The 26,998-nt window shown below is 45.4% G+C and overlaps 1 protein-coding gene across 1 annotated transcript in view; it reads right to left on the bottom strand.

The window, feature by feature from the left end:
* Positions 1–22,897, bottom strand: part of XPOT (exportin for tRNA) — a 30,269-nt gene extending 7,372 nt beyond the window's left edge. The window contains exons 1-20 of the mRNA XM_080934953.1: positions 22,775–22,897; positions 19,726–19,808; positions 17,767–17,823; positions 17,267–17,336; positions 15,856–16,074; positions 14,575–14,759; positions 14,312–14,480; positions 12,812–13,048; positions 10,602–10,640; positions 10,088–10,150; positions 8,534–8,658; positions 7,920–8,064; positions 7,709–7,828; positions 6,790–6,884; positions 6,149–6,218; positions 4,826–5,064; positions 3,739–4,024; positions 2,318–2,507; positions 1,181–1,297; positions 793–908 (exon numbers count right to left, since the gene is read on the bottom strand). Of these exons, the coding sequence (XP_080791079.1) occupies positions 793–908; positions 1,181–1,297; positions 2,318–2,507; positions 3,739–4,024; positions 4,826–5,064; positions 6,149–6,218; positions 6,790–6,884; positions 7,709–7,828; positions 7,920–8,064; positions 8,534–8,658; positions 10,088–10,150; positions 10,602–10,640; positions 12,812–13,048; positions 14,312–14,480; positions 14,575–14,759; positions 15,856–16,074; positions 17,267–17,336; positions 17,767–17,823; positions 19,726–19,808; positions 22,775–22,834 (2,685 nt within the window). The 5' untranslated portion in view covers positions 22,835–22,897. The remainder of the gene's footprint in view (positions 1–792; positions 909–1,180; positions 1,298–2,317; positions 2,508–3,738; positions 4,025–4,825; positions 5,065–6,148; positions 6,219–6,789; positions 6,885–7,708; positions 7,829–7,919; positions 8,065–8,533; positions 8,659–10,087; positions 10,151–10,601; positions 10,641–12,811; positions 13,049–14,311; positions 14,481–14,574; positions 14,760–15,855; positions 16,075–17,266; positions 17,337–17,766; positions 17,824–19,725; positions 19,809–22,774) is intronic.
* Positions 22,898–26,998: the final 4,101 nt, after the last annotated feature.

Below are 26,998 nucleotides of genomic sequence, written 5' to 3'. Positions count from 1 at the left end.
ATTCATGGAAGCGAAACTCCCATAGACATCAGACTGAAAATGGAATATAAACTATACTCCTAATGCAGCACTGAGAAACGAGAAAACTCCCACACAGCTCTGAGATCTGGAACCTGTCACACGCCCCTCAATGGCAGGGGGCGCTGTTGAGCAGTGGCAGGAGCAGGTATGATGGTGAGCACACATTCCAACATCTGAGGCAGCCCGGTGTGCACAGTGAGATCCCGGCCAGTCATGTCCGCAGAGCAAAACCCAGTGTCGAAACCAAAGTGAGGGGGCTGGAGAGGTGGCTCAGCGGTTAGAGCACTGTCTGCTCTTCCAGAGGTCCTGAGTTCAATTCCCAGCAACCACATGGTGACTCACAATCATCTATAATGGGATCTGATGCCCTCTGCTGGTGTCTGAGGTAGCAGCAGTATGCTCATATACATAAAATAAATAATATTGAAAAAACAAACCAAAGTGAGGGAGGACAAAAAGAGAGGGAAATTTCTGAAGGAAGAGGGAAGAGGGGAGGAGGAGGAAAGAAAGACAGAAAAATGTGAGAAGAAAAGGGAGGGGAGGGGAGAGGAGTAAGGCACCTGCCAGACAGGTAACATCCTCAGTCCCACCCCAGTATAGAAAATTAACTTGTTGAAAGTCACTAATTATGCATAAAAACAACCCTGAAATAAAGCTACCCTGTCACGACAGAGCATCTGTGAGTCTACACGTGGCAAACAGGAGGCACTCACCAACCCTGTCACGACAGAGCATCTGTGAGTCTACACGTGGCAAACGGGAGGCACTCACCAATACTGTCTGTGCATCTGCCAGGTCAAAGGTCTGCTTTAAAGGTGCCAGGAAACATGCCGGGACAATGTGCTTATAAACAAAGTCAGCAAAGCCCACTGGTCCATCTTTGCCTCCTGACAAGAGAATCCAAAGTTTCATCTTGCTTAAAAAGTAAGTCAATCGGTCCATGTCAGGGAAAACCAATTCCCAGCTCCTGCTTCTATTGGGATCAGAAATGGGTTGGGGAATGAAGGGTTAAAGCAATTATCAGGTTGGCCGGGTTGCCTACTGCAGGGCCACTGACTAGACTAGACAAGACCTTGGGTTCCTGTCCTAGCACTGGGGGTAGGGGGGTGAGGTGGGGGTTGGCTAGAACATGGAAACCAAAGCAGAGCCTTCTCCTCACCCCAGAGCTCCACCAGCTTTGAGAGGATGATAAAGCACGTTTTCTGTGCAATCGGATCTGGGTATTCAACAGCTCCTTGGATAACAGTAACCAGCACCCGTTCTACATTTTCTGCACCTGAAGAGAAAAAAACTACACTTTAATCTCAAACACAAAATATATAGTTAAGTCAAAACATACCCATAGCATATAAAATCTCGTCACGTATCTCACTAACTGAGCACTTAATTTCTAAGCAATGAAAAGCCACGATTCCTTTAACAGCTTGCTCCTCTGAATTTTTTTTTTAAGACTTTGCTGTGCTGATCAGGCTGGTCTCATAATCACAGATGTCTGGCTGTCTGTGCCTTCTAAATACTGGAATTAAATGCACCATGTGATTGTTTGAACAAGAATGTCCCCCCATAGGTTCATATATTTGAATGCTTGGTCCCCAGTGAGTGAACCCAGTGTTCCAGAAGGATTAGAAATATGGCCTTGCCGGAGGAGGCGTGGCCTTGCCGGAGGAGGCGTGGCCTTGCTGGAGGAGGCGTGGCCTTGCTGGCAAAGGTAACTGGGCTTTGGAGGATCAGAAGCCCACACTGTTTCCAGTTAGCCTGCACTCTCTGCCTCATGCCTATGCTGAGGCACCACGCCTTCCTGCTCCCTCCATGTTCCTGGGTTCGGCCTCTGGTCAGCAAAGTCAGCAAAGCCCACTGGTCCATCTTTGCCTCCTGACAAGAAAATCCAAAGTAAGCACCAAGATCTTTATTCTGTGAGCTGTCTTGGTCATGGCTTGGTCTCATCACTGCAACAGAAAAGTAGCTCAAGACATTCACGGGGCCCAGCTCACCCCTTCTCCTTTTTTAAGAAAGGGCCTAAAAGAACCCTTCCTGAATGCTGACCTGCCTCACTCTCTCAGGTAACTGGGATGACAAGCCTTCATGTGGCTGGCCGGTGCTGTTGTTAATTTAAGGGTGGTGGACTGGCCAACAAGACCCCACTGTCAGGCCAGTCCTTGCACTGCCCACTGACTGCGCTACTTACGGCAATGAAAGAATATAGGAAAAGACACACCGGTCATAAACTAACCTTCCATTTCCACTCACACAGTGTACACTAATCTAACACACCGTGCAAGGCTTGTGTGCACCCTACCTTGATTTGCAATCACTTCACTCATCCCACTGCCAGTGACCGTCTGCAGGAAGGCGAAGTAACTCCTCCTCAGCATCTGCTTCTCCAATGCCGCCGACTGGTCATTGTCTTCCGCTGGCCGCAGCAGCACTTCAAAGATGGCATGAAGCAGGGGCATGAACATCTGCTGTAAGAATGGGGACACCTGCACCTGGAGAGAGGGACAACTGTTAGCGCACTGCAGAAGTGAGGGAGAAAGGGAGAAAATGTCACACAAACCCACATGCACTAGACAGACACGATAAAACGCAGCAGGGATGGGGCTGGAGAGATCTAGAGGACCTGGTTCAGTTCCCAGAACCCCCGTGGAAGCTCACAACCATCTGAACCCTCTCCCCAGGCACTGTACACACACGGTGCACAGCCATGCGCTCAGAGCACCGCATGTAAAGTAACAAGTTCAACCTGTATCTTATGATTCTGGTTGCTTCAGAGCAAATGGTCACACGATTCCAGCCTGGTGACCTGAGTCTAAGCCCTAAAACCTGACGGAAGGAGACCTGAACCCACAGAGCTGAACTCTGACCTCTGTGCCTTGGCATGCACATACATGCTCTAATAAAGTTAAAAAATGAAAGAAGAAAAGGGAAACAAGTGATCATTATCAAAGAAGGATATTTTCGAATTTAAGTTTCTAAGGGGAAAAAAAAATCCTAAGAAGTGAATTTTGTACAATTAAACTAACGTGTGACTTCCATTAGTTAAATACCTTATCCTGTCTGGGCCCCAGCTTCCTCATTGGTCTTTTTCCAATCTAAAAATCTACCTAGCCGGGGCTGGAGAGATGGCTCAGCAGTTAAGAGCACTGACTGCTCTTCCTGTGGTCCTGAGTTCAATTCCCAGCAACCACACGGAGGCCTCACAACCATCTGTAATGGGCTCTTCTGGAGTCTCTGAGGACACTGACAATGTACTCACATACATAAAATAAAAATAAAACCTTTAAAACAATCTATCTCATCTTTCCTGCAGTAGAGAGCATATTACTGGGAATGCTAAACTATCCCCATGGTCCATGTAACCAAGTAACTCGTCATTTAGAAAGTACAGGGCAGGCTGAGGGGTGGTTCCACCTGACACACTGGCACTGGGAAGATAGAGGACTGTCCCCGGGGCTTCCTGTCCAGCCAGTCTTAGCCCCATCAGTAAGCTGTCCAGCGACAGACCACATATGAAAAAATAAATGTAGAAGGGATCGGAGGCCACCATGTGGCCAGCATGTGTATGAGTAAGCACCCTGCCTCCACCCCTGCCAGCCAACGCACAGCAGAAAGGGACAGAACCTAAAAGCTCTCTGGGATGCACATGTGCAGAGGACGGCTAACTAAGTCAGGAGTCTTGGTATCTGCGGTCTACTTGGCACCCCGCGGTGCGCACGGTACCTTGAACTTGGCCGTGATCTGGTTGATGAGAGGAATGAACTCCTGGAGGTCTTTGGCTTCGCAGTCTTTGAGCATGTGCTCTGAGGCAGAGGGGATGAACGGAAGAACCTCTTCCTCCAGGCAGATGATCATTCGATGAAGGAAGGTCCGGACCCCACTCCGGAGAACGTCCTTCTGTAAAGGGCAGCTGAGGGCTGGCAGGAACGTCTGTAAGCAGTCCAGGTAGACCTGGGAGCAGCCGCACTGTTTCACAGTCTGCTTGTTGCTGAAGGCCTTGCTGGTTCGACTACATGACCAAAACCAGGCAACCGAGTTTAGTGTTACTCTTTAAAAGTTCAGAGTATTAAAAAAAAAAAAAAAGCTAACAGAAAAGTGGCAACACCAGGAAACCAGTGAATTCCTACATCAGAATCACGTGCGTCCTTAGTTATGTGAAAATGACTGTTTCCAAATATCGTACAGAACAAAACCCACTAAGTAAAGCAGATAAGATACAGTTAAACATGAGCTGAGTCTATTCATATGCTTTTTCAAAAATTCCTGATACATTCTGCAAGAAAAAAAAATGTTATTTACTGTGACTAAGCCACTAGGCAATCTGTGTGTGCTACTCATAAAAGTTAAAGAACAACCTAATCACATTCTCAGGATAACTCATTAGCAACGGCTTCAGTGTCTGTGCTGTTAGTGGAGAGAAGTAGACGGCCAGCCAGGGCCTTTGAGACAACGAAACACTGGGCGCCTCTGGAAGGTGTCAACAGTAAAGCACATGGTCGCAGCATGCTACTGGACACTTTGGCTAACCGGACACACTGACATACGCTGAGGATTCTCAGGAAGAACATGCACATAGCCACGGTCTGTCGTCTTCGTTGGCTTTAACTTACCGGAGAGACAAGGGAATCAACCCTGAGTAACTGACTCAGCTCTGAAAACAGTTGAGTGTGTCCATGTGAGAAAGTTCTGCCTACACGGGTGCACAGCTTTGCCTACGCAGATGCACACCTTTACCTATGTGGACACACGCCTTTACACCTTTACCTACGCAGATGCACAGCTGTGCAGTTTTAGCTGCGCTTGGGCTCACCTGGCGAATCCAACCGCGTGGTTGAGGCTGTCTGCAAGAGATGCTTGTCTCTCTTCATCCTGTGCCACCATCAGCTTTTCCAGCAGAACCTTAAACCTCTCCATCAGTGGTGTCAAGAGGTCCTTCATTAAGGCCTGCTTATTTTCTGCGGGGTACTCACTGTTAACAATCAGTGCTCCAGCAGTTTCATAAATGAACAGCTGATCGTCACTACTCAGCAAGGACTGGTAGCCATTCTCCTACAAGGAAACGTTGTCTTAGATGAATATTTGTTTTAGTCCCTCTCATTTAACTTCATCCGGCATGAGACAGAAAATACAAGCTACCACATTGACTCTTACATCAAGTACTCAGAAGAAAACAAAATTTCTGCCACAGTCCTAGACCAAAGAGGAAACTTAAAATGGAAGCAGGTTAAAGTCTCATAGCTCTAACTCTGGTGCTGGGCTAAGGGTATTACTTCCTGGTACCCTGTTGTCCCCGTGCTTGAAGCTCTGGGATAAACCCTAGCCCTGTCTATGAACAAGCAAGCCTATCAACTAAGCTTTCCTCTGGAAAAACTCTACAGAAGATCCTAAGATAACTGTTACTATCGATACAAGATGACTCTTCTGATGCCTAAACTGCAAGGGTCAGCCAACTGCTGAGAAAAGCTGGCATGAACTGGGCACCAAGAGTGAATTCCATTAAATGAATGTTACTATCTTGCTTTCAACCCAACAGTGTAGGGGGACTGGAGAGGTGACTCAGCGCTTAAAGAGTACTGGCTGCTCAAGCAGAGGACTGAGCTTCCACTCCCAGTACCCACAAGGCAAGCAGCACCACACCACCATCTGCAACTGCAGTTGTGGGGACGTCAGCATCCTCTCCCAGACCCATGGAGGTACTACACACATGTGGTGCACAGATAAGGCAGGCAAAACACACATGCATATGACTATACATCAAAAAAACACATGTAAGTCAAAATGTATTTATTAACCAGCTCAACCTAAATTCTTTCAGACACTGGAAGGATTAACGTCCTAACACCCACCAAGTCTGAAGACAAAAACTTCAAATTAAGTAGCACTGAGAATGACAAACACAATCCCAACATGGGAGTAATTTGGAGGTGGAATTTCTTCCTTCTTTATTGTCAGCCATGTTTAACACTGAGAAATCAGAACACACCCAACACTGCCAACGTCTTTCCATTACTCCTGTGCTGGTTATAAAGACAAGGTTGGTGAACAGATCCCATGAACTCTGTGCACACTGGCCCTCCCACTGAGAAACAAAGCTAGCACACACAGTCTCGGTGATGCCTGGGAAGATACTTACGGGTGGAGAAAGGGTTAATAAATCCTGTATTCTATTCAATATATCCTCAATGTAAGGATTCATTTGTTTACTGGATAAAATCAAAAGGAAGACAACAAATAAGTTAGATGTTCACAAGCTGCTAAAGATAAAATTCCCATTCGAAACACAAGGAAAGCATACTTACTTCTACACTAGCTACTCTGATTACTAAAATTAACTTAGGAGCAATTTAAAAGTCTGAGTGCTCTGCAGTGATACCCAAGGCAATGTCCATGACTGTAAGTACCAAACAAAAAGGCACTTATAAAGAACAGTACAGATAACAGTGTGTTACAACTTTCAGACTGAGCATTACCATGCAAACCTATAACCTCAGTGCTTGGAGGGAGACAGGCAGAGCAATCAGGAGACTGTCATCTCCAGGACCAAGAAAACCAACCAAAAACAAGCATCGTGGCCTAGGGAGATGGCTTAGCACGTAAATGCGTTAACTCTACAGACTTGCTGCCAGAGTTTGTTACCGGTCCCACAGTGGAAGGCTGCCTCCCTTTTCTTCACGTTTGCCACGGCACACATACACCCCTCAGGGACATCAAAACCACCATCTACCCTCAGCGGCCTCCGTGCACACACACGAAGCACTGAAAACCAACACTTACTTGAGAGATTTGACAAATCTAGAAAACAGGTAGGCGGTTCTGCTCCGGACTTTAGCACTGGAATGCCACAGACCTCTGTGATCTAAGAAAGCCATCTAAGGAAAAGAGACATTCGTCAGCTCTGCTTTCCTTCAAGGGCTTCACTGTCACACTGCCTTTTATATTAGACAGGGTTTCTCTGTGCAGCCCTGGCTGTCACGGAACTCGCTCTGTAGACCAGGCTGGCTTTGAGCTAACAGAGACCTGCCTGCCTCTGCCTCCCGAGTACTGAGATTACTAACCCCAGAAAGCTCTGAATACAAACAACTCACAGGACATATGAAGCTCAAGAAAAACAAAGGCCCAAAAGTGAAAGCCTCAGTCCTTCTGAGGAAAAAAAAATAAGTGTATAGCACCTTCTCAGAGTGTGGTACTCCTGGACCTTAAATAATTAATAATCCAAGAGCTAAGAATTGTGGCAATTTTTGGTATTCAAAAATCATTATGTTTACTCTATACACACCAAGAAAACTCTGAATGTTTCCATATTACGTTCTGTTCTACATGTACTTTATGCTTATGGTAACTAGTAGATTTCAATGCATGCTATCATACTTCTAAAAGAATTAAGTACTGACAAAAATATATTCATATAGTGTTATGCCAAAATGCCTTTAAAAATCTGTACATGTATTTCTCTTTTTTTAAAATAAAGTTGAGAGAGGAAAAAACTAAGCGTGCCCCACACCAACTGGCATCATACCTCATTGTTTATATCAAACTGTACATCCTAGGCAGAGACCAGGAATACAAAAGTAACATTACACACATACAGGCCCTTAAGGACTGCTTTCAGATAAGACTAAGTCTCCGGTTTAGGTAATTCTGAGGAAAGTTACAGACAACAAAGATGGAACTCCAGAGTGCAGCGCATACTTACTAATACACACGGAATGTGCTGAGGTTCAACTGTGAAAAACTTCTCATAGCGAACAACAGTTTCAAAGAACTCCAGGGTCACAGATGTGTGCTGGTAGGAGCTGACTCCCGATGTTACCAACTAGAGAGGAAAAAGAAACCTGCTCTCGTTTACTGCAAGATCCAAAAGTCCCCTGCAAAAACAGACCAAGCTCCAACCGCCGTATACCTACCGTCCGCATCATGTCCTGCAAAGCACTCGCTTTTGACATGTCCCCTGAGAAGTGAGCGCCGTGGGACACCGGGAGAGCTTCCGCCAGCATGTACAACAACCTCACTGCCACCTCAACCTCCATGAAGCGTGTGGTCTGCCAGTTCCTATCAAAGCACAGTATTGTACATCTGTGAGACACAACCTGGGCATTCCCAGGACTCCATGCACAGGACAGGAACACACCACAAAACCCTCTCACTGGCACTGCCACACGCTCCTGCAACCAACCCTAATGAAACTCAGGGTTACCAACACCCAAGGGAGGGGACAACAGACAGCAACAGCATGAGGGTAAAAGTGGCTGACATACATTAAGTGCACGTATGGGATGCAAATATCACACAAAACCCACTATTATGTATAATTAACATGCCAATAAAAACCCCTTTAAAAACTCATAGCATGCATTTGTTAATTTTGTCAATCGCTGTAACTTAAACCAGAGGTGGAGACGGGAAGTACTACAGGAGCAAAGTGAAGTCCGCAGACGCGGGGGGAGCAATGAGCACTACAGGACTCAGCTGCGGCAAACCCCATCGGCGCGGAAGAGCTTTCTCAAGCAGGAGAACTTACTGCAGCGTGGCACTGAAGACTCTGCGAACAGAAGCCAGCACTAGCTCTGGTGACACCTGAGCAAGTCTGTCCAACAGTAGCTTCAGCTGTTTCCTGTACTCTACAAACATGGCTTCATCTTCACCCTGTGACACAGTTAAAAGCCCTGTCTTAAAGTTTTAAGGTGCCAGCATCAAGACGACTCAGCCGTTAGGAGCACTCAGGGTGGGAAGAGGGAAGCCAACATTGGAAGCTGTCCTTGGTCTCCATGGCAACACCCTGGCCCACACTCACAACTGCACATACAATAACGATACATATATAATTTACACACACATCTCAATATACACATACTACTATATATTTAAGATCTTCAAGTGATCAGTTATCTCATACCTTTTATCTTCGAATAATAGTAATAAAAATAGTACAAATGCTCAGCAGCACTTCCCTTCCCGTTCGTTAATTAGTAATTTCAAAAATAACCGTAAGCATCAAGGGCCTGGGTCATAAGGCCTCCAGGAGGGCAGGGCTGAGCAGAAACAGCGGTATGGGTGTGCATTAGGTTCGAGACTGGCCTATGGTCTCCACTCGCCTTCCATGGTCCCCAAGTGCTGACAGCATTAGGACTGGAGCTAACATGTCCCTCACCGTCACTATTACCCCTGACATTCCAAACACAATATTTTAGCACAGCAGTACCCGGCACGGGCCCCAGGTTTTCAGAAAGCAGTGACAGCCCCTAAAATGAGTGGGAGGCTGATGCTTACAAGGCTGGATAAGACTTGAAGCTGAACAAGTCCAGGCAAGGATCTCACCCTCCCTACTGGCCTGTTGACTGGGCCTCGACCCAGCACTCTGGTTAAGTGTAAGCCGAGATAAAGTCATCGGTAATACTGCTGCCTGTACACTCCATGGAAGTCTGTCCTTCCTTCATCGCTACAGACAAGCTGCATCTCAAACCCCTCAATATTTTATAGAATTCTTTTGTTTAAGACGTTCTCACAGTCCAGCCCTGGATATAACCCAGACTGGCTTCACATTATGACAATAATTTTCCTAAGGCTGCCAACTGCTGGGTCTTCAGGCATGTGCCCTCAATTCCCAGCTTAGAAAATGTGTGTCTGGGGGTGTGTGTGTATGCACACATCTACATGCTTGTTCATACATGCACACGCTTCAGGTACTGTTCTCAGGAGCTATCCACCTTGTGTGTGTGTAAGGCATGTTCTCTCATTAAGAGCTGGGACTTAGTGTCTAGGCCAGACAATGTACTCCAGGGTCTTCCCCGCTCTGGGACCATAAACAAGCGTCACCAAATGCAGCCTTCTACAGTCATCATCACACTCAAATCATGTTTACACAGCAAGCACTTTGCCAGACGCCCTCCTACCTCTTAGAGAGCGAAGGATTCAAACTGACAGTGACATGATTAACTACAGCAGTATAAACGAGGCTGATTAAAACACATTATTGTTTTATTTCTAAGGACTTTAAACTAAAATATAAAATACTAATTTGCTGCAAACAAACAAAAAAATTAAAGCTGGCTTTTTTATTTGGTGCAAAACTCACCTCATTTTCAAAGTTATATTCTTCATCATAGGTCAATTTCTTCATAACAGCCAACATGATTGCCTAAAATTAGTAATAAAATAGCATCTGTTAATTGTTCTTTTAATCTGTAAGTTGCTCTTACATTTCAAAGTAGGTTTCAGATAAAGAATTGATCACCCGCTTTAGATGAGCCTCACCCACTTCAAGGGCTCAGGGAATCTCATGAAAGCAGAGGTAGAGGTGTGACATGGGGTGGAGTCCACCTTGGAAGGAGGCTACTTGAGACTAGGGAAACAAACAACTCACAAAAAGTCCCTAAAACTTAACAGCTTCACTAAGCCCGTCCCTCCCCAGGGCCCCTCACCTACAAAGGATTGTGGGAAAAGACTATCCAGCACATGGTGCAGAGAACTTCATGACTATGGCTTTTCAATGAAGCAGCTGCCTCAGCAGTAATCCTTCACCCACCGCCAGTTGAGCAAACCTGGTTTGGGAAAACTAATCTACCAGTGGTTTAAAAGAAGCCACTTACCTCTACATTAGCCTTTTGCTGATCCGATAGCACTGGAAGCTTAAGATAAAAAGTAAACAATAATTTATTTAGTTTTCTGATGCTATATTTGCCTATTAAAGCATTTTTTAATCAATTCTTTTAAAACACACACAGTGGAGCTTCTGGTACAATTAGGGGGCAGAACATTCTTCCAGCGTGCACAAGTCCCTGGGTCCAATATGAACATAAAATACAAAAATTTCTGCTGGAAATTGACAGCAAATCTAAAATTAACAGCTTCCTAAATTTAGATGTAGTAATACTGTCTAATAAGTAACTTAATATATTATAAGCAATATCATAGATTAATCTTATTAAGCATTTATCATATATTTAGAAAGAATGACAATGTAAGGCAGTGAAGGACGGTTTAGTTGTTCTGAGACAGGGTCATGGTAAGCCTGAAACTCATGCTATAGACCAGACTGTCCTTGAACTCAAGAGATCTACCAACAGCTGGTTTGATATTAAAGGCATACACAATCATGCTCAGTTTTTTAAAACAAAGGAAATGAAGCTCAGAAACCTAGGATACAACTCTGCGGGAAGATCAGCTTCTCCAATGCTAAATAAAACCCCTTGAACTCTGCATGTAAGCAGTTTCTAAGAATTAGGAAAGCCTGGGGTGGAGAGGTAGCTCAGCAGCAGGGAATGTGGAGCACAGTCCAGGTTCTGGGTTCAAAACCTAGCCAGCCATCCCACAGAGGGGGTGACGGTGCGTGTGGAATGCTGATTTCTAAGCACGGCGGCCACTGCACTCATGACATCAGCCCTGAGGGTTAGCTGCACAGGAATGGTGCAGCATGCTGACGTGGACTGCAGGGGAAAGGGGAGGGTGGCTCTATCCCTTCCTGGAGAAGCTGTTATGGTTGCCAAGGAACAGGAAGATATTTTCTTCAGTGATGCAGCCTCTGGTAAGGGGCTCACACTCCTGTATACAAGCCCTCGCCTACACTCCTATAAACTGAAATAAAATCCATATAACCCCCAAAGGACATCAAAGTAGGACTCAGAAGGAGACCAAGGCCTGCAGCGGTGGTCTCCCCTCCCGCACTGGGAGCTGCAAGCTGAACTGCTCACATCTTCCCAGGCCATCCATTCTGCTGGCTCTAATCCCCTAGCCCAGTAAAGTGAAAACTCTAGAGGCTAGTCATTTATCAGCCAGATTTATAACAACAAATCTTCAACCCCCAGAATGCCCACACAAAGGACTCAAAACTCAGCTGATACGGGTACAAGCTGCACACCTAGATGGGACACATGTGCCCTTCATTATTTAATGTCTATCTAAGAAATCCCCAGTTACATATGGCTCCCAGGACCGTGTGGTTTTGGCTCATCGTCTTCTTTTATAGGTTTCATCTTGTCTTGTTGTCTCCATCTGTCTGTCTGTCTGTCTGTCTGTCTGTCTGTCTGTCTCTCTGTGTCCTCTCTAAAACTTTCAGGTCCGCCTTCCTTCCCTTCCAGTGCCCAATCACAGGCTCTAGCCCAAGATTTCATCTGACCTCACCTGTGTACAGACTACAATCCGTAACACAAAGGTACCAGCAGGACACGAGGGGACAAGAATGGGTAACAGGGAGAAGTGGGGTTGAACTGTACTATACACGTGTATAAGAGTCATGCTGAGAACACGCTGGTAGAATTAACACACAGGAACAGAGTGTAACAAAACAGGAATGGCCCCTCATTCGGTGTCATGAGGGAAGTCACTCATCTGTGCAATGCCACACGCTGCTGTCACTGGGAAACAATCAGAGAGAGGAATTTAATGTTTCTGCCGTGTTCGGGGACAAATACAGGTTTAAAACAACAGAAACAAAACCAAAAATCACCCCAGACTGTATTTATGATTTAGGAAGGTGTGTCTTTTGAGGCGGGGCTCATGTTGCTCAAGCTAGTCTTGAACTTGCTGTAGAGCAGTCAATGGCCATGAGTCCAGTCCCCATTCCAAGTGCGGGGTTTCCAGACATGAATCACCTGTGTCCAGTCCAAAGTTTGACCTAATCACCTTTTGTCTAAATGTAATTTTTTAAATAATTAAAATATTTTAAATAACTACAAGATAATACAGAAAATAACAATATATATGTATATATCCATCCATCTCTGTGTGTGTCTTTTCTTTTTGTTTTACATCTTCACTTTCTGTCAGTTCTTTCTATACCCAATGAACAATGCTGACTTACCTGTTTCAGGATATGGAGATAATCATAACAAAACCCAATGATGTTGGAGGAAATGTCATCATCCTCATGAACTAGCAGCTGTAACATAAGCGGCACTTTGGTCTCAATAGCTTCGAGTGCCTCTTGAGCATTCTTGACAGCCCCATTCTTAATTAATTTAGTCCAGCTAACTATTAACGACTGTCCCATTCCATTTACCAGCTTAGAAAATCTGGCCACGAAGTCCAAATCTTCTTCCTAAGAGCAAGAAGCAAAGACCGGGATCATAGCCCTGCCTGGGAAGGAGAACCTCTGACCTCTAGCCAACCACAGGGTTCAGTCAAAAGACACATTATGTAACCCGTGACTGCCTCCTCCCTGTCCCCGGGTCTCAGGGATGGAGCCCAGGCCATAGCATATCCAACTAAGGGCTTTTATGTGCTGAGCATTCCCCTGGTTCCCAGGACTCAGAGTGAAGACAGCAGTTAAAAGTTTTGTCACTGTGGTAGCAAAATTTTCAGAATTTGAACTTTCCTGCAACTATTATCATCCAATAGTACCCTGAAAGCAACTGTCCTGCTCTTTAACTAAAGAAATAACTGTTGGGTGGGTTTGCCCGAATGTACATCTATTCAACATGCGTGCCTGGTTGAGAAGCCAGAAGAGGACACTAGGTCTCCAGGAACTGCAGTTACAGACACTGGGAACCAGCCAGCCTTCTTAACCACGGAATCATTTCTCTGTTAGCAATTGTTATTTTAGTGATGATAGACCTGTGGATATTACCAATCTTGTTTTAAAAAAGAAGTTTTAGAACTTTTTCCTCTAAGCACAGTCCCAGACATCTGTGTTGCTCCCCTGTATGTGAAGTGACTTACAACAGTCCTTTCTGCAACTGTTCCACTTAGGCCTTAACTTCCCTACAAAGACACAAAGCTGCCACACAGTGGCGGGCTTCGAGTCCTTGCCTAATTTCTTTAATTACTCTTCGTCCCTTCTCCCACAGACAGGGGTTCTACCCTTGTAATTTTGTATTTTCTTAAACAACCCCAGATCCTGAGTAAGAGAAGGTAATAAAGCTACGTTTGGTTCATGAAGAAGGAACCCACTAATGCCATATTACTGACATTATCATCAATAAAAAGATTTGTCAGGATCAAGCAAGGCCACTACCAAGCCTGACAACCCAAGTTCCATCCTGGGACCCGCCTGGTGGAAAGAGAACCGACTCCAGGAAGCTGTTCTCTGAGCTCCCCATAGGCGCTCACTTGCACACAAGCACAAACACAGACACGAACTACATAAATTATAATAAACAAAACCAAAAAAACTCGGAAATGTCCAAGGAACCCCTTTCCTCAACACTGCAAATCTGCAAAATACATTCACCAACCTGACTGTCAAGTGCCAGAATAGTGTAACCAAGTGTGCAAGGATATTCCCCAAGGCTCAGAGGGGGAAAGGCTACCTTAGCATCTTTAACAGCTTTCAAAACTTCCTGTGTTTAAGACACCCACTGACCTGGTCAATGCTGAAAAAGCCCGCAGTCTGTAACACTCGACATAAAGACTCCACCAGCTTCATCTTCTCCACAGGGTCCATCCCTTTATTTACAATTTCAAACAGACAGTCACATGCTTCTTCTCGGAGAACTTCTACTGACATATGACCTAGCAGCATATTTATAAACCTGGTGACAGGGGAATAAAGATTTTGAAGTTTTCAGTTGGGGGTTTTTGATACTAACTGCAGGTTTCCAGTGTAAGGATTGCAGGCATACGCACCTATCATTGGCTATGAGGGATAAGTCTATCCAGGAGACATAGGCCCCAACCACTTCAAGGCACTGGCACAGCACTTCTGAATTGGTATACTGGTAATTGTGTAAAATCTGGTACCACGATTCCACCAGATTTGGAATGCACTGTTCCCTCATGGTATCTTTGATCAGAGTATTCCTGCGAGCCTCCTAGAAACAAAGCAGCAAAGACAGGGAAGGTTTCTGAGTAGCACTTGATGTCCGAGTAGAGCTGCGCACAGTGACTTCCTCTACAGGGAACTTCCAGGCTTGCTAACAGTCCCTACCATGGCTTCCTATTTATCTGCTCTGAAATTACATCCTGTGATTCTCTGTGTTTCCTTTTTCCGTTCTACTCCTCGGTGCCAGACTTAAGTACCCACTATAATAAGCACGGCCTAGAAACTGTAAGCATGTGAAATTATTTCTAAATATTACACAAACACGGCACTTGAGCTATTTAGAGATAGCAGTGACTTAAATGCACAATGTCTTTTAAATTTATGAATATTTTAGTTATTATCATCAAACTATTATATATTTAAAGCTGTCTCTGGTTCCATTTTTGTTTCTTTCTTTATAAGACAGGCTCTCAATATATGACTCATGATGGCTGCAAACTTGGGACCCCTCCCCCCCACCCTAGTTTCCCAAGTGCTTGCTAGAAATTCCAGCTAAACTCTCACACTCTGTAATCATGTTTACACCAAGGTGACAGCGGTCACACACGAGACAAGTGCCGTGTTGCTAAGCCTGCCAGCACTCTCTCTTGCTTACCACACCTAAGGTTGGACGAAGGGTGGGTCTCAGTTGTAAGGAGTAATGACAGAATATTCAGCTACCTGTGTTACCCAACACACTGAGTTTTAGAAGGCAAAGGACATGTTGAGACGCATGTAGAAAAGGGTAGCGGGCTAGGGGACTGTGACCCGCTCAGACTCCCAAGCAGGAGGCGCCGACACCCACAAAAGCCATTGCTTCTCTTCTGTTCAGAAGCATTAAGTATGAACAGCATTTTACAGGCGCTATGAGACAGTAAACTTGTGTACTTTACCGGAGACTACAGTGGCTTAGTTTCTAAAACCTAAGGAATGCTCTAATTTCAATCTATGGGGTGGGAGGAGTTAAATTTCACTGTTAGTATATTCGAGGTGCTAGGTACATCTGTAATCTAAGAATGTGACAAAGAAAAAGTTCCCCTGCCCTTTGTCATGTGTTTCCCCTACAGAACCCACATCACAAGCCCCGTGCACTCCAAGGTACTTGCCTCTGACGTATGAACCACATCCCGATCCACCAACTCTGAATCAATGGCCATGAGGATTCGCAGGTACAGATCCACTCCCCTTGGGTTTAGGTCCACCACTGAGAGAATGTCGAAAAAAAACTTGGGCCATTTAGTGAGATACTCTGTAACAAAAAGCAGGGCGAAGACTTGGGCTGCTTTGTTTCGTATGAAGGTCTTCTCTGGCTGGGGATTCAGCATCTGACAAACAGAAGCATTCATGAAAACACATTCAAGCTATTCAAAGCACAATGTTTTTTTCTAGTTATCACTAGTTGGCAAATACGCAGCCAAACTTCAACATTGCCCAGATTGGTGGCAGCAAAGGTATACAAATTTACCCACTTGTGCAAGTGACTGGTCACATGACGAGACAAAAATAATGGCTGCCTCTTAGAATTTTTATTTTCCTACAGTGTTGGAGATAAATCTATTTGCTACATAAGCATTCTACCAGAGACACACAGCCGGTCTTTTCTTTTTGAGGAGGGGGTATGTACTTGTTTTGAGTCAGGGTCTTACTATGTAGCCTAGGCTGCCTTCACTGAGATCCACCCAAATTTCTGCCTTTGCCTCTATGTGGGAATCACCGTTGGAGCCGCCACCAGGTCCATCCCAGGCTTTGAGGTTCTTTTTTTTGGTTTTTTTGAGATAAGGTCTACTAGGCAGCTCAAGTTGACCATAACTTGTTACAAACTACAGGTTGGCAGCAAAGTAACTATGTTCCTACTCTGCCTTCTGAATACTGAGAGATAGGCACAAACCCACAACCCTCGGTCATTAAGTTCATGAACAGAATCTCAACAATTCATGTAATTTCTTCCAAGGGAAAAAGTCAGTTGTTTTTCCTTCTTTGGTTGGATCTTAAAGGAAAAGGCTCTGGTTAGATTCAAAGCTTCCTGTGTTAAGTTTAACCACGGTTAACCAGGAGGAGTGTGAAAATAAACAACTATTGTTCTTGTACAAGGGCCTCTGTAAATGTGTCAGCGCCGGCCAGCTCTGAGGGCCGAACAAAAAAGCAGTGACTGTCATGGAGTTTAATTAGTAAACGCTGGGACTAGAAAGGCAGCTCAGCAGCCAAGTGCAGGCTCTGCCCATGCTAGCGTTTACAGACATCTAGACCTCCAGCTGCAGGGAGTCTAATGCCCTCTATTGGAATCTGTGGGTACCTGCAATCAGGTGTACATACCTACACACAACCGCATATACACATAATTCAGAAAAAAAAAAAAAGAAAGAAAATTTAATTTTTTTTTTTAGATAATGAAAAGTTCCAGCTAGGTGTGACGGCCGGCACCTTTGATCCTGGTTGTTGGGAGGCAGGAGTAGGAACCCAGGCCAGCCAGGGTGAAGCGGCTGACTGCTTGAGGCATGGAAGGAATGACCATGTTACCTGAGCCTGAAGCCACGAGAGAAGGGTGTCCCTGATGAGCTGCTGCTGGGCAGTGCTTAGCTCTGAGTACCTGGTAAAGACAGGACGGTCACTGCATGTGTGCTGTGGTTTTCAGAGCAAACCTCACCTACTAGAAATGGAGCATTTTACAGCATTCAAGACCTCCTAAAACGCAATGCATACACCCTTTACCTCAGCACTCAAGAACTCAGGGATCAAAATGTCAGACAGGCTTCTAGTCAGTGCTCTCAGACTCTCGGTCCAGCTCACCATCACACAATACGACAGCTATGTGACTTTTCAGACAAACTATGTGTCCAGGTCTGTGGTCTATAGCAAAGCCTCGTAGACTGACTGAGTTCAGGATAAATCACAACTCGTTCACAGCCCAGAGATAACTTCTACCGCCCGTCTTCTGGTTTCCTCAAGGTTGGAAAAGCAAACTAAAACCTTCCTATCCCCTCAAACCTCGGAGACTAGAAACAGTGAGACGGACTTACTTGTATTTAACTTGGTGCTCTAATACTTGGAAGCAGAAAAACTTCACGTGATCATCACTAAAAAGTCAGAAGAAAATGAGAAAATCAGAATAAACTGGGAAAAACAAAGGCAAAATACCAGCAACAACTGAGACGTTTCCAGAGTGGCCGCTTGCCTGGCTTTCTACTAACCAACTGTATTTTCCCTGTTTTTATTACTGTCTTCTTTGTTCTCTGGCAGCGCAGGGTACCTAACCCAGGGCCTTATGAATTCCAGGCAAAGGCTCCATCAATGAGCCACAGGCCGAGCCCTCTGTTTAAAGGGTTACAAAAGCTCTAAATGCAATTCCCTACATGCGCAAGTCCCATTACATTTTACAAGCAACATGACCACAAGCTCTAGTGCACACCCTAAACACAACTTTGTAAAGAGAGCTCCCACCCCAAATTCTAATGTGGAGAGCTGAGGTTCCTAGAACAATTTCTGTGCTTGATTTTAGAAAGGTTAGAGGTGCAGGTGACTAACGGTACAAGCTGCAAGAGATTGATCAAATCAAAGACGCCATCTTTGGCCTACTTGAAATTTAAGTGTCCTTAGTGTTCTTACAGCAAACACAAAATAAACAGGGTAGGAAGACTCTTAGTTCACCCTGAAAGTTTATAGGAGAAATGAAACAAGTAAAACCACCTTTGTAAGATGGGAGGAAAAAAAACCCATTATCCACTTCTCTAGTGTTAGGGAATAAGTCTGACCAAACTTCAGGGGCCAAGAATCTGCTCAGTCAAGATGGATGACACAGGAGACAGGCTCTGTGTGGGCAGTTTTCCTATGAGAGTAGTCAAAGTAGGAATGGAGATACTTACAATGCTGAGGGGTGGGGTGGGGTGAGGGGGACGGGTCTCTGCACAGTAAAGTGATAGGCCTAGACCAAGCAACTGCAGCCAGGTCGGAGGCTACCGTGTCCTGCTGGCTGACTGCTTCTCACAAAACCTTCTGCCAGACTTTCTTCTTTAAAGTTAACTTAACCAACAATGAAATGAGTATACAAGCTTCTATTTCAGGCTGGAGAGATGGCTCAGTGGTTAAGAGCACTGGCTGCTCTTCCAGAGATCCTGAGTTCAATTCCCCAGCACCCACATGGTGGCCCACAACCATCTGTACTGAGATCTGATGCCCTCTGCTGGTGGGTTTGAAAAGGGATACTCATAAACATTAAGTAAATAAACCTTTTTGTAAAAAGACCCTATTTCTGTGACACTTTGCCTGTTGATTCGGAAGGACCACACAGAAGGACGTGCTGCTGGGAAAGCCTCTCTCACGTGGCATGGCTGCAGTGATCGGACACAGGAGAGCTGGACAGGAATACTTTGAGATATGCTTTCACCCCCAGAGATCCATGTTGGAAACCCTTCAGGGTGGATTAGGGGTGCAATGACTACTAACGGAATACTGATTTCCTCTAAGCTGTAAATGAGGATCATTGGCCTGGCATGGTGGCTCAAGCCTTTGACCCCAGCACTGGGGAAGCAGAGGCAGGTACATCTCGGTGAATTTGAAGCCAGCGGGGTCTACAAAGCTAGCCCAGAATAGCCAGGTCTTGTTACACAGGAAAACATTGTCAGAAACAAACAGACAGACAGACAAACAAACAAACCAAAGGATACATATCTTTGTTGCTCGTTACAGACTCCCAATAATGAGACAAAGACATGGTTAGTGTAGCCTATACCAGTGAGGCCTGGCTCCCAGACACACAACACTCATAAAGGAAAGGGTGCTTTCACTGAAAATAATCGATTCTGGATTAGTTCAAAAATTGGTTTGCTATTTTTCTCTTTTCATGCTATTAACAGTTTTCTAAAAGGCAAGTCACAGAATCTTAAAAACAAACAAAAACAAAGACTTTTCAAAGAAAAGATTCAAATGCCTCTCAGAAATGTTGATCCTTGCAGACAATGTGGAGAATCTATCTTAATTACCTGTATGTCTTCTGCGCTAGGGCCTCTGCACACACCTGCCAGGCATCTGGGGAAATCTTTAACTGCTCAAAGTAAGCCAGGGCCTGAAAGATTGCAAACAAAGTAACATGTTTGATGTTGAATTCTGATGCCGGCTCACACCTAACAAAAAGGGTGGGGTGAAGCAATAAGTCACAATTTGGGATTAATACAACAGGTAAAACATCCAATCCAGGCAAAGTCCAGATCACCCCTAAAAGTAGATCCGTCACCAGTGATCAGTTAGATGCACAGGCTAATTTCCTTACGGTAAAGGATGGAGCAGAGCCACCTGCAGCCGTCACTGGGTATGGCAATGAGAGAGAAGAAATGCTTCAGTGTTGTATCAAGTGCACTAACACCGGAGTACACAGCCACAAAAGGGTCTGGGAAGGGGTGCCATGCACACACACCTGACACAAAGTAACACAGACTGTCAACCCAGTGAATAGTCTAGGATGGACAAAGGGTGGCATGTGAAGGGGGAGGAGTCTCCATCTTCTAGGCTGGTGAACACTGTGTGGGACAAGAACGGAGGCACCAACCCATGAGAGTCCCTGACCCTTCTAAACATCTCTTCCGTTTGCCCGTTTCTCAGTGTGTCCTGTACCACAAGGGCACTGCCTTCCTGAGTCCTGAGCCACGGCAGCAGATTAGCAAGTCCGTGGAAGGAGGTGGTCCTTGACTTAGCAGGCTGGTATCAGAAGTCCAGATAGTCTAATGTCAGTTTCCACAAACCCAGAATTCTCACTGGGAACATCTCAGAAGCTAGGGCAGAGGACAAATGTCCCCGAGGCACCACACAGCCAGGTGTGGTGGGGCTTGTCTGTCCTCTAAGTACCAAGGTGTGGGCAGGAGGATACAACCTTCAACATCCTTCTCAGACACACAGTTAGTTTGAGGCTAGCTTGGGCTACGTAAGACCCCATCTCTAAAAATTAAATAGAAGAGAAGGTTTTAAGCTAAAGTTGGATTTTTTTTAAAGATTTATTTATTTATGTATATAAGTACACATCAGAAGAGGACATCAGATCCCATTACAGATGGTTGTGAGCCACCATGTGGTTGCTGGGGATTGAACTCAGGACCTCTGGAAGAGCAGTCAGTGTTCTTAACCGCTGAGCCATCTTTCCAGTCCCCACAGAACCAATTCTTATCCAAAAAAATTATTGTGTTAATACATCAGTGATCTTTTCTGGAAAAGAACACCAAGGTGCATTAAAAAGGAAAAGAAATCTGTTAGACAAAGATGGTAAAATGGCTCAGCAGGGAAAAGGTACTTGAGTTCAACTACCAGAGCCCAAGTACTGTGGGAAAGAAAGAACTCCATCCAAGCACAGTGGCCCTGAGGCCCCACCCCCACCATGGGGAAAAAAAAAACACACTCCCCTCAACCAGTCCAGCAAACACTAATGAAAACAAAAGCAGAGAAAGGGCCAGGGAGATTGCTCTGCAGGTACAAAGTGCTTCAGGAACGGCTTGAGATTGAATCCAGGACCCACATCAAAGTGGGAGGGGTCTCTTCTCCACAAAGTCGCCCTCCAACCTCTACACACAGGCCACGACACAGTCATTCTTAAGAGAATTTCCCAAAAGAAAGCCCAGTTATGGTGAAATGCTGCGGTAATCCCGGCGGTCTGGAAGCTGAAGCAGGGGGATTGCTGAGGGAGCTCAAGGTGAGTCTGAGCCTTGTGGTGAGCACTAGGCCAGTCTGAGAAACAGCAAGACTATGCCAGAAATAAACTCAACTTTGTTTGCAAGGTAGGCTGGAAAAAAAACAAATCCCTGGGACCCCACAGAGTTGAAGTCTTTACTTAGGTTCAATTCCCAGTACTATAAAAGCAAAAACCCCAAATCATCTGACACATATAAAACTTTTAATTATAATCAGCATGCAACACCAAAGCAGACTGAGCTTACAACTAATGTTTCAGCTACTTTGAAAGCAGGTGGTTTAAATCCTTATGAAAATAAAAAAACATTTATACACAAAAGACCCCTGGACTTCTAGGTGTCCTTTGTTTTGTTGAGACAGGGTCTCTGGGTAGTGTTGGCTGTCCTAGAACTCACTTTGTAGACCAGACTGGCCTCAAACTCAGAGATCTGTCTGTCTTGACCTCCCAAATGCTGGGATTAAAGGTGTGCCCATCACTACCTGCCTTTGACTGCTAGGTTTTTGGTGTCTGGATTAGGTGCCTAGATTCATATTATTTGCTGCACTTGGAAGATTGGTTCCTTCTTATCAGCAGACGTACTTATCTCAGAAAGCTTGGGAAGTTTTGCTTTTTTAAAGCACGTAAAAACCAAACAGATACATGGTGAGATTGTTAACTATGGCTCATTTATAACAAGTGCTCTCCTTGGCTTCAAGGAGTAGGAAAAACTATCCCTGCTTCCTTTGATCCTATACTTCAGAACACTAATGTCTTTAAAAATTAATTAAAGGCTTGTTGTTCTTTTAGAGCCGTCTTTTATCATTCAGCTATAGTACTTATTAGATTTATACGCTACACTGGGTTTGATTGTTTACATTTATCCAAATGTACCACCATCTCCTAATGGATTTCTTGTCACCATATTGTTTTTTTATATATATAACTTAAGGTGTGGTATATTGAAACTGCTTACTTCTAGGCTCCAAAGACTAAATAACAAGGAGGCTAGTTGTCACCAACTTCAGAGTTAAGCAATTTACAGTCCAAGGTAAGGAACCACAAAGTAAAACCTGCTCAGCCCACTACTAAGTTCTGTTTTTGTAACTGTGTTTCAACGTTGCAACAATTAGCAATGTCCAATGTTGCACAAAGACCTGCCTTAGCAGGTCAGATTTCAGGACTCTGGCTCAGCCAATTTAACAAAAATCAATCATGACACTTGATGTTTCAATATTCAGAACATGTCTCAAATCTGTCTGGTCCCATTATTATTCACCCGGATTATACCTCTATCATCAGATGTGTGTGCTGTTTAAGTCTTCTAATGCATGTTTGTGGTTGTGTGCTTTTAGAAATAATTACATTGACTACCTTACCCTTTGTCTAAAGTCTGAATCGGCATTTGGATTTAACCCTAAAAGAGCCTGTTCATCCATCTCTGCCGTTATTCTTGGAGTTTCCGGATCACAGCAGACGCGGCTTCTAATCCCACAGAAGAATCCACAATCATCTGCACACAGAAAACAAAAGACAATTATACAGAATATAAGCACCGTACGCTAACGAAGCCCAGACCTCACAAGAACAAGAGGGACCCTGCAGCACACAGCAGCGTCCTTCCGCAGACTCTAAGCAAGTACGTACACCAGGTGCTACTGCCCTGCAAAACTCATCAACCAAGTACAGAAATTCTAGAAACACTCATGAGTGTTGGGGGAAGGGGCGGGGACAAGAGTCAGATCCCCAAAGTTCTCTGGCCAACTACTCCAGCCAAACTGGTAAGCTCCAGGTTCAGAAGACCCTGTCTCAAAAAATAAGGAGGGGCAGGGAGTTTTCACAAACATGAGGGGTTGGAGAGTAAATAGCATGTATTATATACACGCATGAAATTGTGAAAAATAAGTTATATAGTGAAAATCAACAGAGGAAGACCTAAGGTGGACCCTGCCTTCTGCCTGCACATATATAAGCACATGTACACAGCACATACGTTTGTTTTCCTTGGTCTTTTTGGAATATACAAACTAAGCCCCTACTCTCAGCACTCACAGCAACCTTGCAGACCACAGTAAGACAATCTAAGTCCACCGAGAGGATTAAGATACAAAAAAAAGGCCTGGAGAGATGGCCCAGTGTCAAGAGCACTGACTGCTCTTCCAGGAGGTCCTGAGTCCAATTCTCAGCAACCACATGGTGGCTCACAACCATCTGTAATGGGGCCTGATGTCCTCTTCTGGTGTGTCTGAAGACAGCGACAGTGTACTCACATGAAATAAATAAATGAATCTTAAAAAAAAAAAAAAGATACAAACAACCCCTGACCATTGTGCTTGTTCCTCAGGAAGGCCAGCAACGCCGGCCACATTACATGGCAGCTCTCAGGTTCACCCGACTTCTCATCCATGCATACACAGCTCTTTTCAGCTTTGAGGCTGCCATCACCCCCCCCCCCCCAAGGCCCTCACTATTAAACTGATCCTACCAAAACAGGATTAGATAACCGCTTCCACTCTCAAGCATGTGGTGTGACAGTTTGGTTTCTCAAAAAACCAAAACAATACAACAATAAAACCCCATTTGAACTATGTATGTATCGCTATCTTCCTAAAATTTAAAGAAGCAGGTTTTGGATTTTTAGTGTTCTGGGTTTGAACTAATGAGACAGCTCAGGGGTAAACACTCTTGATGGCCTAGATGCACATGGTGTGCACACTCATACATATGGTGTGCACACTCATACATGCACAGAGGTGCCTGCAGCTTCATGAACACATCTGTACATATACAAGATAAATATATGCAATTTTTAAAGTCCTATATGCCAATCCTATCAATAAAAAACAAAACCATCCAGGTGGTGTTGGTACACGCCATTAATGCCAGCAGAAGCAGGAGGATCTCTGAGTTCTAGGCCAACCTGGTCTACAAAAGTCCAGAACAGCCAGGCAGAGCTACCCAGAGAATCCCGTCTAGAAAAACCAACCAACCACAGTCATTCAAAGCAGCAGATGCCTTTTAATTCCATTACTTGGGAGGAATCTGGGACTTCAAAGCCAGCCTATATGGATATTCTGACTAGCCAGAGCTACAGTGAGATTCTGTCTCAAAAACAAAATAAAAACTGAAGCTAGGCAGGAAAAAAAAAGGCATGCGTTCCACTTTGTCAGCAGGAAAGGGGGCAAAGTCCTAAAGACGACAATGTGCGCAAAGCAATCCCTCCAATAGGTTATAACTTCAGAGGCAGGCACGCAGGATGCAGTACTTGAAAGTCTTAAACTAGAATGGTATTTTGAACAGATGGAAAATTAGATCAGTTCCACCAGGAAAAGTTAAATATTATTTCTCCTATAAATGCTCAGAGAGAAAAGTCAGTGTGTGGATGTCTGTAGACCCTGAATGAGAAATCCTCTAGAGTTCCTTTAAATTATCCAATTGCTTTGAGGGAAAAAAACGCGTTTTGTCATTTCATACAAATCTTGACAAGAGGGAAAAAAAGAGAGGCCCGACTGAACACATGATCAAAAACAAATCCTCAGCAAACTTGTTACAGTTATCCACAGAGAAAGAATCCTTCACAAACCTTCAACCTCTACACATTGGGGGGGGGGGGGGGATTAGACCAAAATAAAATGAGATGGTAAATCACCCATCTGTGAATAAAACACAAGGTTAAAAGGTAACAACTTTCTAATAAAGACAGGGAAAGGACGCTTAATATTCTGACCTACAGCGCGGTGCAGGTTTAAACATTGTTACAATATGGTAAACATTTTATACCACCTGCAAAAGTGGATGTGGTGGGGGCGAGAAATACACTTAAAATAGGAAGCCTTAATTTTTTTTCTCAGCCATTAAAAAGAATCACACAATGTGGAAAATTCCTCCACACCTACTTAAGCCTGTTTGAGATCGACTTCATCTTTCCAGCCTTTTAACATCAAGTTGACAAGTCGCTTTAATACAACGTAACTTCCCCTAGTAACAACTAATTAAGGCTTCCAAAAAGTACTCGTTTTTCAGGTTACTGGAAAACATCTAGCCTCTCCACTGCTGCAAGGCTGTAAAGAAGCAAAAAGAGGAAAAGGTTGTCCCTGCTGGCAAATTACTACGCAGAAATAACACTTTCTCTCCTATTTGTCCCGGGGTGGGGAGAGAATCAACTTTGAGGTCCCTACAGCTCAAACTGGTGGGACGCACTCCTAAACTATCACAAATGAGATTGGGGGCAGCCTTCTAGGCCGGCCTCGCCCCCTACCCTTCGCCCGGATCCCTCCCTGGACGAAGCCTCGTGGCCACTCGGGTGATGAAACACCAGGCAACCGGCAGCCACGCACTAGGGACGCGGCCGCCACCGATCGTCCCCAACCCCAAGTCCGGCTCGCCCGGCCACGTAGGGTCCCCGGCCCACTGCCCTCCGCCTCCAGTCACCATCACTCCAATATCTCTTCCTCGCCTGCACTCCCGAAGGTCGGCCAGCCGCAAGGAGCGGCGCCGTTCGCAGGGAGCACGGAGAGCGGCCCTCGTCCTCGTCGCTGTGGTCCTACACTACAGCCGCAGCGCTAGCGCCGGAGCCGGCCCGGGCCGCGCTCCTCTCGGAGCTCCGCGTTCCCGGGACGCCTTCTCCTGCGTGGCGCGGAGCGGGGCGGGCAGGTTGGCAAGCCGGCGGGCGGAGTCGGCGGCCCTGGAAGGAAAACTGCGCAGGAGCCCGCTAACGCCGCCGCTGAGTCAGCGCGAGGCACGCCCCCCGCGTCGTGCCGCGCGGACCGGAGCCAGCAGCAGCCTCATGGAAGAAGAGTGTAGACGGTCGCCCGCGAGCTGGGCCCGGGGGACTACAATTCCCAGCGTGCAACGCGCACGGGACGCTTCCGAGCGGAGGACCGCACACGTGCTCCCGGGAACTCGCAGTGGGGCGTGGCCGACGGGCGGGTGGTGCATGCTGGGAGAGCGCATCCCGCCCTCCTAGCTACAGGTTACTGAGGTCTTCTAAGCTTTTAAAAGATCGGCCACGTTGCTTCCCGCTTTGAGTGACTGCTTTGACCTGCTTTGAATTAGTTACTCTTTACGTCCTGCAGAAAGGCTTGGTCAGGTGGCAGAGGGCGTGTGCTAAGATCCTGAGATTGGAAGAGTGGATGCGGTTCAAACCACGTGTTGAGTCAGTTGCTGAATTCCCAGTAATTCCACGTGTTCAGAGTCCAAAAGCTTAAGGATTGACAGTTTTGTTTTTTTTTAAACCACTGTATTTGTATTTATTTGTTTTGCTTTTGAGGCAAGATCACACTCCGTAACTCATTTTTCAAGTTTCTCAGGATGGCCTAAACCTGACAAGTCCTGGAATTACAGGCATGAGCCACCACGCCCAATTTAAATTTGCCTACAAAGAGAGAGAGAGAAAGAGAGATAGGAAGAGGGAAAACTGAAAGCTTTCCGGGTGATGGTGGCAATTAATATTAATCCCTATACTGAGGAGGCAGCGGCAGGTGGATCTCTGAGTTAGAGGCTAGCCAGGCCTACAGAGGGGGTTCCAGGACTACAGGGAAATACGGTATCAAAAAAAGAAAGAGGGAAGACAGTAGGAAGTCCCGGGCTTATGTTGGCTTTGT

Source organism: Micromys minutus, assembly GCF_963924665.1.
Source record: "Micromys minutus genome assembly, chromosome: 22".
Classification (NCBI taxonomy): Eukaryota; Metazoa; Chordata; class Mammalia; order Rodentia; family Muridae; genus Micromys; species Micromys minutus.
Note: the sequence above shows the minus strand (reverse complement) of the source record. Positions and strands in the feature narration are given on the sequence as shown.